The sequence below is a fragment of the Atheta coriaria genome, unplaced genomic scaffold (assembly GCF_025399875.1).
Source record: "Atheta coriaria isolate IRGN ID8LTWV9N9 unplaced genomic scaffold, Caltech_Dcor_3.1 hic_scaffold_6_pilon, whole genome shotgun sequence".
In the NCBI taxonomy this organism is placed as follows: domain Eukaryota; kingdom Metazoa; phylum Arthropoda; class Insecta; order Coleoptera; family Staphylinidae; genus Dalotia; species Dalotia coriaria.
In genome coordinates, this window is record NW_027045448.1 from 3,230,278 (window position 1) to 3,244,122 (window position 13,845).

At 36.3% G+C, this 13,845-nt stretch overlaps 3 protein-coding genes across 3 annotated transcripts in view; all 3 read left to right on the forward strand.

The window, feature by feature from the left end:
- The window catches only part of LOC135793484 (uncharacterized), a 30,844-nt gene extending 28,524 nt beyond the window's left edge, over nt 1–2,320 (forward strand). The window contains exon 5 of the mRNA XM_065304471.1: nt 57–2,320. Coding sequence (XP_065160543.1) covers nt 57–92 — 36 coding nt within the window. The 3' untranslated portion in view covers nt 93–2,320. The remainder of the gene's footprint in view (nt 1–56) is intronic.
- A 2,435-nt stretch (nt 2,321–4,755) lies between these two features.
- On the forward strand, nt 4,756–7,948 carry sowah (ankyrin repeat domain family member sosondowah; the record flags this gene model as incomplete). The annotated part of the gene is made up of 7 exons (XM_065304472.1): nt 4,756–4,794; nt 5,753–5,848; nt 6,372–6,444; nt 6,505–6,594; nt 7,212–7,241; nt 7,300–7,463; nt 7,566–7,948. Coding segments are annotated over 7 exons (678 nt in total), but the record flags the coding sequence as incomplete, so codon positions are not given.
- Nucleotides 7,949–8,137: 189 nt separating this feature from the next.
- On the forward strand, nt 8,138–10,897 carry LOC135793483 (uncharacterized). The gene is made up of 7 exons (XM_065304470.1): nt 8,138–8,325; nt 8,388–8,545; nt 8,792–8,945; nt 9,069–9,653; nt 9,717–10,013; nt 10,082–10,190; nt 10,257–10,897. Exons 1-7 carry the CDS (start codon nt 8,277–8,279, stop codon nt 10,438–10,440), a joined length of 1,536 nt encoding a protein of 511 aa, XP_065160542.1. The 5' UTR covers nt 8,138–8,276; the 3' UTR covers nt 10,441–10,897.
- Nucleotides 10,898–13,845: the final 2,948 nt, after the last annotated feature.

Below are 13,845 nucleotides of genomic sequence, written 5' to 3' on the forward strand. Positions count from 1 at the left end.
CACATCTGCTAGTTTAATATAGTGTTAACCTAAATTGTTCTTTTTGTTTGTTGCAGGATCCGTACACGGTAAGAATATGTCCCACTCGATAGTGGCACATCAATCATTTTCTTCGTAAGTACAGCCCACTTTGTCTTGTTAAAAATAGCAAAGACAAAACGGGCATGCGGCAACGAAGTGTGCGCGACTACGGTTTCTGGTGAAGTAACAAATGACAGAAGTAAATTAGGGTACGTTCGGAGCAACTAATCAAATTCACAAGTCACACGAATTTTCGTTTAGCCTCTCTTGGCTACGTCTTACACCGAGCTCTTGTAATAGAAACATCGATTAGGGAAATCGCTCTAGAAGTTGCATAGAAATATCAACATCAACACACAAAGATGTCATTTGCCCTTCCTTTTTCTGTTAGTTAGTCTACCATACGAACTGTACCAAAAAGTACGCAACTAAATAGTTTCGAAATGAGTACGTCATAAATTACGGTCAAATTTATCGGTCGTTTATTCACCATTAACATTCAACGAGCTATCAAACATCAGAAGATGAATTCTACTCGTGTACGCACGATTCGTAAATTCGTGTATTTTCGAGATTATACAATAAAAATTGTGAGTGGATGTTTGTTTCTACATCGCTGCACGTCACGCATTTCCACCACATTTCGGGCTCTGACAATCAAGTGAAATAGTAAGCAGTGGCCGTTTTTTCTCCGTTGAGGTATTAATTACCCTAAGTAGAGGCAAGGAGGCAGGGAGCTCTAATTAAAAACTCATTTCATTAATAAATTATAACTTGCGTCATTGTTCCCAACTGTTGGCACGGCAAACAGCGACAATTGATGATTTTTGTGTGTTTTGCGGGCCTGTGGTATAAAAATGGAGACGTAGAGAAAGAAACGCAAACGGTTTTTACACGCACGCAAGTTGCTTCCGAGCTGTGAAAGAATGATGGTAGATATTGTATCTTTTGACGCGTTAATTGCCGACATTTGATTTGCTAATCGCCCAAGTGCTTTCGATATGGTTAGTGCTTTCTTATTGTTTGGAGAATTGTACAAAATGGCGGGCGTCTGTACAGTTAAAATGCAAGGTTTGTTTTCTATTGAGCTAAGAAATTATTTGGAAACATTTAAACTTTATAAATACCTAGATTGATTATAAAATTAATATTTTTCGACTGCATGAATATATTTTTTCTATTTTGAATATTTAAAAAAATATAAGATAATCTAATCTCATCCGACAATCTAGGTATACTCGTATAACAGTGGGTACATAGTCGAAGGAGCAATTACAAATTATTTTTGCATACACGTATGTCACGTATACCAGCGCGTTGGTTTGCATTATGCATATATAATGACGCGTCCCCAGTAATTACTCTATTAAAATCAAAAATAATAAAAAGGAAGGAAACCTAGCGGCATAATGCCGCTGTGTGTATGCGAGCGGAATTATGAGCGATGGCGCGCACGATTCGTGCGACATTCGAAAAACAGCAGCGATTATCTGTCCTTTTGTGACAACGCGACGAGGATCATCCACCATGAATGGCCGTCCGTGTTCGTGTGTCAGAAGCGACGACAACGCGGTCACGCGATGTTCCAATCTTTGTGCGCCGCGGACAGGAACTGCAGAACCCGTCAGTTTTCCAGCCTTTTTGCTTCACGTTTTTATCCTATTGTGAATTTACGTTGGCATTGGAAAAAACTACAGATACGCCGTAGTACTTCTAAACCGGTACAAGGTTTGAAACAGAATTAGATCCACATTGTGCAAACTGGCAACTTCCAAACTGCATTTCCCAGTCCTTATTAATTAATGTCCAAAATTATGGTTTAAGGTATGCTTGTTATTCTGTTTAATGAAATACTGTTTCACCAAATGTACAACTCTAATGTGTTGGGCAGTTTAATATGTCAACATTTTTCAGACCTACTTTATCCGCCAGCATTAATTCCACTAATTAAAGTATATTTAAATTACTATTTTTTGTTATTATGTGCTTGTCATCCACCCTAAATGTTTGTTAAGATTAATTGCTCCTCACATTTTGTTTGTGTTTTTGTCCAGATATATGGATGTGTGTTAATGATCATATTTTTATGGTTACATTTTGCTATTAATTTGAGCACTAAAAATTATTTATTGATTAATGATGCCTGTAAAACCGAGATCATTACATGCCTATAAATATTTTTTATTTTTCGTTCCATGTCATCGCCATGCTCTGCATCACGAATATCGGGACCATCTTGGATATCTTGGATTGATTATGTCTATTCCTCACGTTACATCATTTAATCGCCTTGTCACATCAGGCCGTAAGTACTAAATATTTTATTTGTTTACTCGGAATGTGTTTGACTTTACTTTTACGCTCACGTTTATTACATTCAGGGTACTCTGCTAATTAGCGCCGAAACAAAAGAGCCTTCTTTATTGTTTATTAATGGAGTTATTTATGTACCCTACGTAGGAAAATGTTTGCTTTATGTTTGGGTACTTTTTTTTGAACTTGCATTTCCGGGAAAAGTCTCAAAGAATGCCAAGAAGAACGCGCAGCGACATAATGAAATTATTATAGTATTACATGGACGGTACATGCATTTCACACACGCATTACCGAAATTTATTTTAATCTAGTTGACGATAAAGCACCATGCCTTCAACACACATTCAACCCAATAAAAAATAAAGCCATACTAAAAAAAACAGTCACCAGAATGGAGTAGCTTTAGAAAAGAATCTGGAGGTGGGCAATAATTCATTTTTATACGGTTGTAGACGCTATTAACTTTTTGAAAATGGTAATCTAGCAAATAGGTTATTCATAGTAAAAATTGGAATTATTTGTCTGTTATTTTTTTGTTTTGTCCTTTGGGTAACATGGCAACTGAATGATTTTGGAAAACGATTTAGTATCGAAACAATATGAATAAATCGATCGTCTTGACCACTTGAAGCGACTAAAATCGAAATTGTCATCATGCAGAGATCTGATAACACGTTGTCGTTTGAACGCGAGGGGGCTTGGCGGGAGGGCGCGCTGTTCGACCGCGTCGTGGGGCGCCCTAAAACAACAGCGTACTCCGCGCGCATTACCGACTCACTACCCGGGACCCCAAGCGGATTTCCTACTGGGCACATGCACCACTCTTGCGGGCACATCGCTACGACTCCACGAAAGAAAAGTTGCTGGATACTATTTCGCGTCGTGTTTCAATAGTTATTCCGTCTGCCACACTCATAATCCCAGATTCCCATATCATTACTCAAAAGAGTGCTATCTGGGTACGTCACGAGAAATTTAATATATTACTCAATACTTCAAAATAAAATGTGACAAAACAACCGAATTCCTGAAGAGCTTCGGAAATATATAGTAAATGCATTATTAATGGATATTCAAAACTACTCCGAGGTGCGTTGAATATTACTATGTAGTAGCAAGAGGAATCGCTGATAGAAAATTAAAAACTCATATTAAATATGGGTTACGGGAATTCAGCGCCCCACTCATGTCCATTTACATAATGATGATTACCACATATTAACAAAATCAGCTGCACACTGCTTTAGGCAATTATTCATTTCGTTCAATTAGCTTCTTTTCCAGCGTATTTTTTTTTTGCTTCGTACTTTGGGTCCACGCGTTTGCACCATATTCATTCCTGTCACCGTCACCTCGTACCACTCACCTGTACCCCTGCACCGCTTGCCGACGTTACACCTGCCCATCTTACACCTTAAACGCACACGCGTCTGAAAGTATTGAAAGTGCATTAAAAACGCTTTTATCTGACGGTCGAAATCGATACCGGACGCGTCCCCATCGGTTTGGGTGTTCGTTTGATTTATTCGCCTTGGTAAGCCTTCATGTCCCTATCACTTTGAAACTATCAATTTTAGCCGCAGTTTACGTGGATAGATTAGATGACGACTAATTTCATCAGTCAATATAGCCTAATATCATTTTGGGTGATGGTTAAACATCATTTTATATTTGTTATGTCTTGTTGTTGTGAATATTTTACCGACGATGCATTAAAATTGAAATTAAATCTGCGTGCCAAGCGTTTGTTTATTAGCATTTATGCAAATGTTATTGTAATTATTACCCGAATCTGATGCACTTTGCATATATGCATCAGGTAGGTATTTAGCTCGCCAAGCATCGCTCTTTAATATTAGTTTGTAACAAATTGTTCCCACTGAAACGTGAAAAATGTGCGAGATAGATCAGAAGAATGGAAGAACTGACAAAGAAAAGCGATAGCGTTTTTTTTATAATTGATGTACAGTTTGTTTTTAATGAATGTAATTTATTTGCTCAAGAAAATACAGCAAGTTTTATGTTTTATTTACATACTTCATAATTTCAATATTTTCAACATACACATTTCGAGAAGAGGCGAGCTAATCAAATTGCTATTATTTTATTAATGATATTTGCAATGATGAGATTTATTTGACGCATATTGGCTTTGTGCCCGAAATTGTTTTTTTCTGCAGAAAATAATAACGTTAGTTTTCAATTAAAATATATCCACGTGCAAAGTACCCAAGAAACATCCAGTGCATAGTGAGCAATCGCAGTAAATATCATTTCTGTGCTGCCCTGTAAATACTTCATACCGTTTACACATTTTTCAACTTCCTGCCTGGTATCTTATAAAGTCGATCGTTATTCTTATATAATTGTATATTATTTAAATATATTAATATGTAATCTTTCTTCTTGTTTCATGAATGCGTGTTTTACAACAAATACAATGGATTCCGACAGTATGTAAGTACTAAAAAGAAACATTACTATTAACTTTGAGTGTCCCGTATTAGCACTACCACTATCAAGGTATCATACGAACACACCGCTGCTTGGTGCTTTCTATGCGTGACTCCGGCATCGCATCCCCCTTATTTTGAGCTAAATTGTAGAACGTGCTACAATAATTTATAGTGATGTATTTCAGGCGTTGCTCGACGGTTGGCCGCGAGGAATGCGCGACGCGCTCTGCACATTTGCCAAAATCTGTTTTGCAATTGTAATGCATGCAAACGAGGATGCGATGCGTGGCGTAGTGCGGATGCGAAATCAAATTGTCACTTAGCTCTCGAACGCTTTTCGAGATAATTAAAACCCAATGTTTGCGCGAATGGCTACATATGCAAGTAAATATGTGTGTGCGAAAATGTGAGCGGGTTGCCCGTCACTGCCTCTGCTTTATCAATTCGTTCAGGAACTCCGGGACGTGCGACGGCGTACGTTTTCAGCCGTTAAATGCACGCCAGCCTTTTTTGCACTTTGTCGTCATTTAGCCATGGATAATTTATGAATGCGACCAACCGGCTGGCCCGGCCGCCAACCGCCTTGTCATCCCAATTGTCGAAACACATTAACGCTTAACATATTTCAAACATTTTCACATTAGACTTGTTAAATGCATTCAGTTTCGCAAAATGTTACCAGTCAACACACTATTCCGAGTAGAGAGTTCACACAGGAAGTTGTATTTCGTCCCTTAATTCATTTTACAACCGAAACTAAATTTATACATGTGTCGCCTTTGCTTGTCGATGGCTGGCTTGTTGATGGCTTTTATCTTTTCGAGTGTGGGTTACAAATCTTGGTAAAGAGTCATGTTTCCCGTCCACATTGTCACCTTTTGTTTATTTTCGACGCGCGTTCATCTCAGCCGCATTATGAGAAGAAGGTGTTGATAACTGTATCTTGTGGTAATTTTCAGACCGTTTTACATTGGGGCGCAAAGCACGGCAACGCAGACATCATAAAACTCTTCGCCGGAACATATAGTGCCGATGTCAACGCCAAGACGAACGGGGTAAGTCTCAATTATTCCAAATTACTTTCTAATACTATCACACCAGGCAATCGTTCAAAATATTCGGTGGCAAGGGAATACAAAGGATTGGGTTACAAACCGGACATTCCTGGTGTCGAAACGATACAAGATCTCAGATTTATTCACGCAGGGCGCTGATAAACTTCTGGTTTATGACGTTTACATTTGTACTTACGAAGCATCTTATCGTCGTCGTCGTCGCACAGCTTATTAATGTCCCTTGGTGTACGCGCAACAACGTGCGAGCACGACGAGGACGACATTGCACGGAGACAGAATTTGTGTTCCCATATTTGTAAAACACAATTTCGCTTGTTTCTTTCCAGATACGGATCGTGTGCTCTGTGCGCGCACACGGTGCCTTTTTAATGCCGTGAAAAATAAACTATAGAAAGCGTAATGCGCGCGCTCGTTCGGGCTAATTCACGATCCGAAAATTACGCTTCGACATGCGAGCACAACATTGGTCAACGTAGTAATTAAAAATGTATTCAATTTTTAGGGCTATACGCCGTTGCATTTGGCGGCGCATTTTGGCCGCACGGACGTCTACAAACTTCTCATTGAAGTTTACAGTAAGTTTTATACGCATTTCATTATTTTTACCTCAAATTAAATTGGAATATACTTTACAGAAGCAGATGATAGTATTCGTGATTACCGCGGCAAGAGGGCAGTTCAATTGAGAGAAGCCAATAATCAAGTGCGGAATAAAATTACCGCAAGTGAGTATGAAAGCAAGAAGCCCAAAATCAAGCCGAAGCCGAGAATTCACAAGCATGGCACGTTTATGCGCAAAAATCTCAACCGCGTCAAGCTAACACAACGCTAATCACTTTTTGACTCAACATGATTAACGTAGATATAATCTACATTATGCTAGTTTTTATCGTTAGTTTGAACTTTTTTATTGCGTTGACCATATTTAGATATATTTATGCATTCTATGCTTGTTATAGTATTTTGACGTTATCGTGTCATAGTCGAGCGTGCGTTTGCATTTATTTGCATGTTTAATCGCATCGCACTGCATTAAAAATTGCATACACTTGATTTATCATGGAATTAAAACACAATTAAAGTTTTTACCGTCTTTTTATGCTGATGCACTCCTAGAGACGTTAATAATTACCTAACGACGTTTTAATATAGCAATGAATTTTTGCATGTTGCATGTCTTGTTTGCTTTTAACAATTTACAATTTGTTTTTGGGTTTCTGTTTGCATGTTGTTTTTTATATTATCATAACGTATTGTTGAATCATTACTTGCCTTTAAATATTTGGTTTCTTGTTTTTTAAATTTGTTTGTTAATGTCGGCTTTTGTTTGTGTGTGTTCCAGAAACCAAATCTCGCAAGAATAAATACGGAGGTACATTTGTTTCATCTGCTATTATCTACATAAATCTTCTAATTGCTTTACATTTTAGATAAATTTTTGCGTGTGGGTTCCCTCAATGTGCGCGTGAAGAAAACCACCGAAGCTTTTAGTTCCTTTCTAGGTGTCGGCGGCGGAGGCGGTTCACTGAGCACGATTGAGCCAATCTCGGAGAAAGTACACAAAGGATGGGGTTCCGCCGATAATGTGGCGCAGGTATTGTGTTGCATTTCTCTTTTATTTGCTTGGCAATTACATTTTGTGTTTTGTGTTTGCGATGGTGGTGTGTTATTTGTGTGGGCTTGTATGCTTCGACAGGAAAGCGTAATGCCGGCCCCCAAAGGCTACATCACGAAACTGAAACCCAGGCGACCTGCGGATGCAGTGCGCACTCATAGCAATCCTGAAACACCCAATCAGCCCCCGAAATTTATTCAGAGACACCCCATGCAGGATTCTGATTCGGATTCGGCAGCTGGGTTTGATTCCTCGTGGCAGAATTAATTCAAACTAGGCAATTAATTATGTCCTCTAATTTATTTTGTGTTTGTCTATATTGCATTTTGTGTACGTTGCGCTTGTTTTAAAAGGTATGTTGATATTTTTCCTTCGCTGTTAAATTTTAATAATATCCTCATTCAAATATTACATTGTTCGAATTATTTAAGCCAGCTATTTCGAAATATATACTATTATTAAAATGTTATTTTTTATCTTTGTTAAGAATATGAGTATTAATATTATTAATAAGCTATGATTTATATAATAATAGTGAAATTGAATAATATATATTTGAAAGGAAAGTAGAATTGCTCTAGTGAGGTGTATATTTGGTTGCATATGTTAAAGTACGCTCCGCACAGCTGATTTCCGAAGCATTCTGATGGAAGTCTAACAAGCTGCAACCATGTACAACTGACGTTTTATGCGAGTCGCAGCTGATTTCAGTCTTTGTCAAACTAAAGAAATTTTATTCTATATTATATTCTTTCGATTAAATGTGTTGTGCGTCCTTAGATATTTACTAAAATGAGGATAATTTACGTGGTCACCGTGTGTTTAACATGTATTCAATATGGTATGGCAAGCATTCATCACCAATGATCTCCTGGGCAAGATAACAATAACGATATATTTCAGTTGTTGCGGATTTTCGATTGGAAATCAAGAATTCCGGTCCAACTGTAGCTGGTGGCAAAATTCATTTTGTTGCTGAGCTGTTTGATGGTGATAAAAAGGCAGATGGAAAATTCCTGTTTGAATGGCAAGATAACTCTCTGTTAAGACACCATAGAGAAGTACATTAAATTTTATTTGTCATATTTGATAACATCCCTGTTATATTGTCTTGACTAGTTTGATACTCGGCACTGTAAATATTTATTACTTTGCATCTTTTAATTTTAATTTATGATTTTATCTATGTAGTCCTGTCTTGCCATGGATTTGTTTTCATATCTGTTAAACATTATTTATCATGGCTGTCCAGAAATGACTCATGCAACTATATAATATTTAGAACTAACAAATATTGTGAATTTTAGAAACAGACAACAGGCTACCGTGACTCATGGACTGTAAGCTATCCAAGGGCGGATTGTCCTCCAGGAGTTTATGTAATGCAAGTGATTGTTAAAAATTACTGGTTTTTTGTACCTGTGGAGATAACATCACTTAGGATTAATTTTGAGCTAACAAGTAAGTCATAATTCATTTAAATCATTATTTCATAAAATATTGAACATTTTATCATTCACATATTTTATTTTCATAACAATGTTATTGAATTGTTATACAGTTTTTTAAAATATGATATTTTAGGTACACTGGGGGGAAGTTTAAATCTTATACAAAATAATACAGTTCGATCACAATATGTCTCCAACACTACCACTGTTCTGCACAAGGTGCAGTTGTCTTCTTCAGATATGGAGTATTTGAATACCACTGCAACTCAAATCTTATCGTATTGGTTTGTGGATTGCGTTTACTACGGCATTACACAAAACATGGAGTTTTTAATGAACTACGCCAATGTGGATGATTCACATGTGGTTGAAGCATTCATAATTCCAAATTTTGATCCGTTTCCAACGGAAGCACCAACAACTACTACAACAACTACTACTACTACTACTACTACTACCACCACATCTAAGCCTCCTGCAATATCAACGACCACTTTGAACCCACGGGGAATAAAGCTGAAACGATCCGCGACTGAATTGATTACTAATTTTGATCCAGTCAGTATGAAAGATATCATCTATAAGAATCTGTCAACATTCACAAATAGAACTGTGAAATACAATAATTCGTTCCCTTTCATTTGCAACAATCATACAATTGTACCAATACTGTCTGACATTCCATATGGCTATTTCAATCGAAAGTTTACAGTCCGTGGTTGGTATCGCTTGTTATTAATATATTGATCTCATATGTTTGCTTATATTGAGCATTTTTTAGATCCAGTTCGAAATATTTCTGTGTCGGGAAACAATTGGATTCAACGTTCCGAAGTTTTAAATCTTGATGTAAATTGTAAGGGTTCTAGTTCGTTCACTTATTGTTTCTATTTTAAATATGGTACTTATAATGCCACCGGGAATGAAACTTGTCCTGAGGGTACGACCTACGAAGCACAAAATTGCAGCTTTACTATTCATCGATATTTTTATGATGACGAAAAGAGAACTGCCGTTATTATTATTAATAACGATGTTAGTACTGGTGTATTTCCAGTTGCAATTACTGTTTATAAAGGTAATATTTACTCACCTATTTTTGTTCGAATGTTGCTTCAAAATGAGTTATCTACTCTTTTACTTCAGTTAATAAACAAGCCCAACTATCGGTCATCGTGGTGCCAGTTGGTTTTAGTTTGGCTGCAATCGTTTTGATAATTTTTGGATTAGCCTTCTACGTTCAAAATAGGCCTAGGTAAATTTCTAGAAACTATTTATACATATTTAATGTTACTTAATGTAATGTTATTTTTCTGGGCAGATTCTTTGTCGAAGTGGCAGATTTCAACTTCGGGCAACACTACGACATGGAATACAAAACGTTCACGGAACGCTTAAAAGAATCCTTTACGAATGCTTTTACAAGGGCAGACACCCCAACTGGATCATCGGAAGGTGATCCTGTATGGCATACCAGCGAAAATAATTATGATAGCATATCGTAAACATCTGAATTAGAACGCGGTAATCCAATCTAAATTTATTTCTGATTAACTTCATAATGTGATAGACTGAATTTTTCGAAAATGATGTGTGTTGATGCTGATGAGTGATACTGGAGCTGGTTGCAAATGTGATTTATTGTATGATTAATCTGAGATTACTTCAAGTGCTGAATAATATATACGAAATTGGTGTGGTATGTTTTCCAGATAAAATTATTGTTGTAGAAACTATCTGTTATACACATGACAAAGTTTAAATTGAATGTTGCCGAGGAATGCAACGCACTACATAGAATTCTATATGTGGGATTATATTAATTGCTTTCTAAACTTAATTTAGAACATCTAAACAACCCCATTATATGCCCTGTATAATTTAACATTTATAATGTGTTTATGTAAATTGCTTTTTATTATTTTTAATTGCTGTTTCTTATATTACATTAATAAATTTTAATTATGTGTTTTATTTACACTGTAGATGACATTTCCCGGAGCTGCAAGGAACCATTTCTGTACTGCTGTTATATAGGAACCTCTATATACCTAACATATATCAGGGGATTGCAGGACGCGATCATCTGCTGCTGTCTCAATAACTTCCTCAGTCACTTTTTAGGTATAGTCGAAGCTACGCTTGTTGTTTACGTACTTTAATAATTTTTATATACATAATTTATTTTGAATTTTACGTTGGTGCGAAAACGCACATACCTCCAGGTATAATTTGAATGTCTGACTTGGGGCAGGCATAACCGAGGCGGACGGCGGCGTAATGTATGTAATTCGTATGAATTGAGTGATATATAATCATCAACAGGCAAACTTTCTTAATTGCGGTTTTGCGTTAGGAAACGGCATTCTTTCATACACTTTGTATTTTCTTGAGGTACTCAAAAGTAACCTTAGATGTCGTAATAATGCATGTTTTCGCTAAAAATGTTCCTGCGAGTAAAAGTCGGCGTGCCCAGTTGTTGTGTAGCCGGCACGCACCTCATACTTCGTGCGATAAGTACTAATACTTAAATGGATATTTGTGCTTCGTGTCGTAAATTCGTTACATCGCGTTATATTTGCCGGAATTTACTGTTAATAGACGGGCTTTAGTCGCTAAATATTTATCACGTGTGTAATTTTCGGGATTCAATGTTTTGTGTGTTTATTACAGTTTCGCGTGTATCTAGGATCGCTTGCCGTCGGACGCCATGTTGAGTGTTTGTAAATAATATTTTGGAGTTGTGCGAATCATTTTTGTCTTCTGCAGAACACGATGGGCGGCTGTTCTACCTGGTAAATATTATTATTTAAATAATTATGGCAAATAAGACAATTTTTAAGGCAATTTTTGGGTTCCTCCGGAATTCGGATTAATTTCAACATTGTCCGAAATTGTACAACTAATGTTTTGTTTCTTGTTTATTTCAGTATCTACTCGCATTTGATTTACGGTGTTCGATACACTCGTGAGTGAAATTTTTCATCGTTCTTAGTATTTATTTTTCGATTTTACAGTTTTCCTGCAATTAGAGAATGAATATCTTAAACTTCCTTTTACGGAAATTTCGGTCAAGCACTTTATCATAGTAAAATTTTACTCTAGGACTCATAGCTTTTCCGTAATTTGACTAAATGTGAACTTACATTTTCTGGAGAAAAATTAAATTTGAAGTTTTTATTTCGGAAGTTGTTATTATAGATGGTCTCCCTGAGCATTTTATTTTAATAAAATTTTACTTTTGTACTCATAGCTCTCCTGTACTTTGATCAAATGGGAGGTCACATTTTCCTCAGCAAATTTAAATGTGTAAATTTAAAGTTTTTATTTCGGATGTTGCTATAGAAAGTCCTCCTGAGTATTTTAATTTAATAAAAGTTTACTCTTGAACTCATAGTTTTCCCTCAATTTGATCAAATGTGAACTCACATTTTCCACAGAAAAATAAAATTTGATAATTTTAAGTTTTTATTTTGGATGTTCCTAGAAGCCGTTCTCCTGATCATTTTATTTTAGTAAAATTTTACTGTTGGACTCATAGTTTACTCGTAATTTGGTCAAATGATATATTTTTCAGCAGAAAACTTTCAGTTGAAATTTATAATTTTTTCTACTGAAATTGCAACAAAACGTTTTTACGAGCCTTTTATTTTAGTATAAATTGTCTTTAGAATTCAGTTGGAATTGTTCATTGATAAAATATAAACCTAAATAGTATAGCAATAAATGTTCAAATTAAATATCACTTAAATATTTGATGGAAAATCGGTGAATCTTAAAACATAAGAAATAATAATTTCATGATTTGAATTTTATTGTTTTAATAGCGGACCCAACAGAATTCGTTCGGTCCAAGAGATTTGGAATGTGGCATTTTTTTTTGGTCCTACCTATTGTATAGTTGGCGCAAAAAATTCTCCTGAACAGAACCGTCCCCCGGTGAGTATCTTCGTTTCCACGAACTTTGGCACCCTTTCAAGAACTAATTATATTAGACTTAGACTTTAACGAACATTAAAAAAAAAGAATTGGCCAAATTGGTCTAGGCGTTGTTGAGTTATGCGGTTACCAACAGATTTTGTGATTCATTTTTATATTATAGATTAATTTTATTAATCCAAATTCCGGGACTACTATCTGTAACATTCATAGATGGCACTAGGATGTACAAAAATCATAAAATCGAGTTATACGACTTATTTTTATATTTATCGACAAACGTGGCCACGAGAATAATTTTGTATACAGTGCTGTTATCAGCGATTCGATACAAACCACTTTTTATCGCATGTGGCCCGTGCGCCGTCTTCAATTTGCTGCATGCAGCATATTCTAGTTTAGTTTAGATCGCAGGTATCGTGTCTATTGCAAATCGCGCAGGTATTCTTATCATGAATTGTTGCGACCTTGTTTGCTTTGCTGCAGCACATCTTGCAATATTTTAATACTTTGTCTTATAGAGAATTTCTCGTAGATTAATATTTTTCAATTCGTTCCTTTCTACCGCGTTTAGTTTGCGGGATATTCGCAATTGAAAGAATTGAGTTTTTTTGCCGTTTTATCCCCCGAAAATTTTTCACCCTGAGAAATTAGAATTACACAACTCGAATTTTCATTTTTGATTAGTTTTAATAATTTTAATTGCAGGACTACTATCTGTAACATTCAGAGATGGCACTTGCCTGAAATAAAAATCATAAAATAGAATTGTATTCTTTATTTCTATATTTATCAGCAAACGTTGGCATTTGATTCGAGAATTGTGTTTGTTTTGAACACAATTTACACTTTGTTATCGAATGCCCGTGTGTCATCGGCGGGCCGCTTCGCGCATCTATTGCTTTTATCTGCGGGGTTCATGCTGCAGGCACATTGTCTTCTTGGGGACTGTCGCATCGTTGCTTGCGCTA

What these genes read in the sequence shown, in the direction of transcription:
- LOC135793483 (XM_065304470.1), top strand. Translation starts at nt 8,277, where the DNA reads ATGAGGATAATTTACGTGGTCACCGTGTGTTTAACATGTATTCAATAT. An exon ending in GATTAATTTTGAGCTAACAA is followed by an intron (nt 8,946 to 9,068) that starts GTAAGTCATAAT and finishes ATGATATTTTAG; the next exon opens with GTACACTGGGGGGAAGTTTA. An exon ending in TCGAAAGTTTACAGTCCGTG is followed by an intron (nt 9,654 to 9,716) that starts GTTGGTATCGCT and finishes AGCATTTTTTAG; the next exon opens with ATCCAGTTCGAAATATTTCT.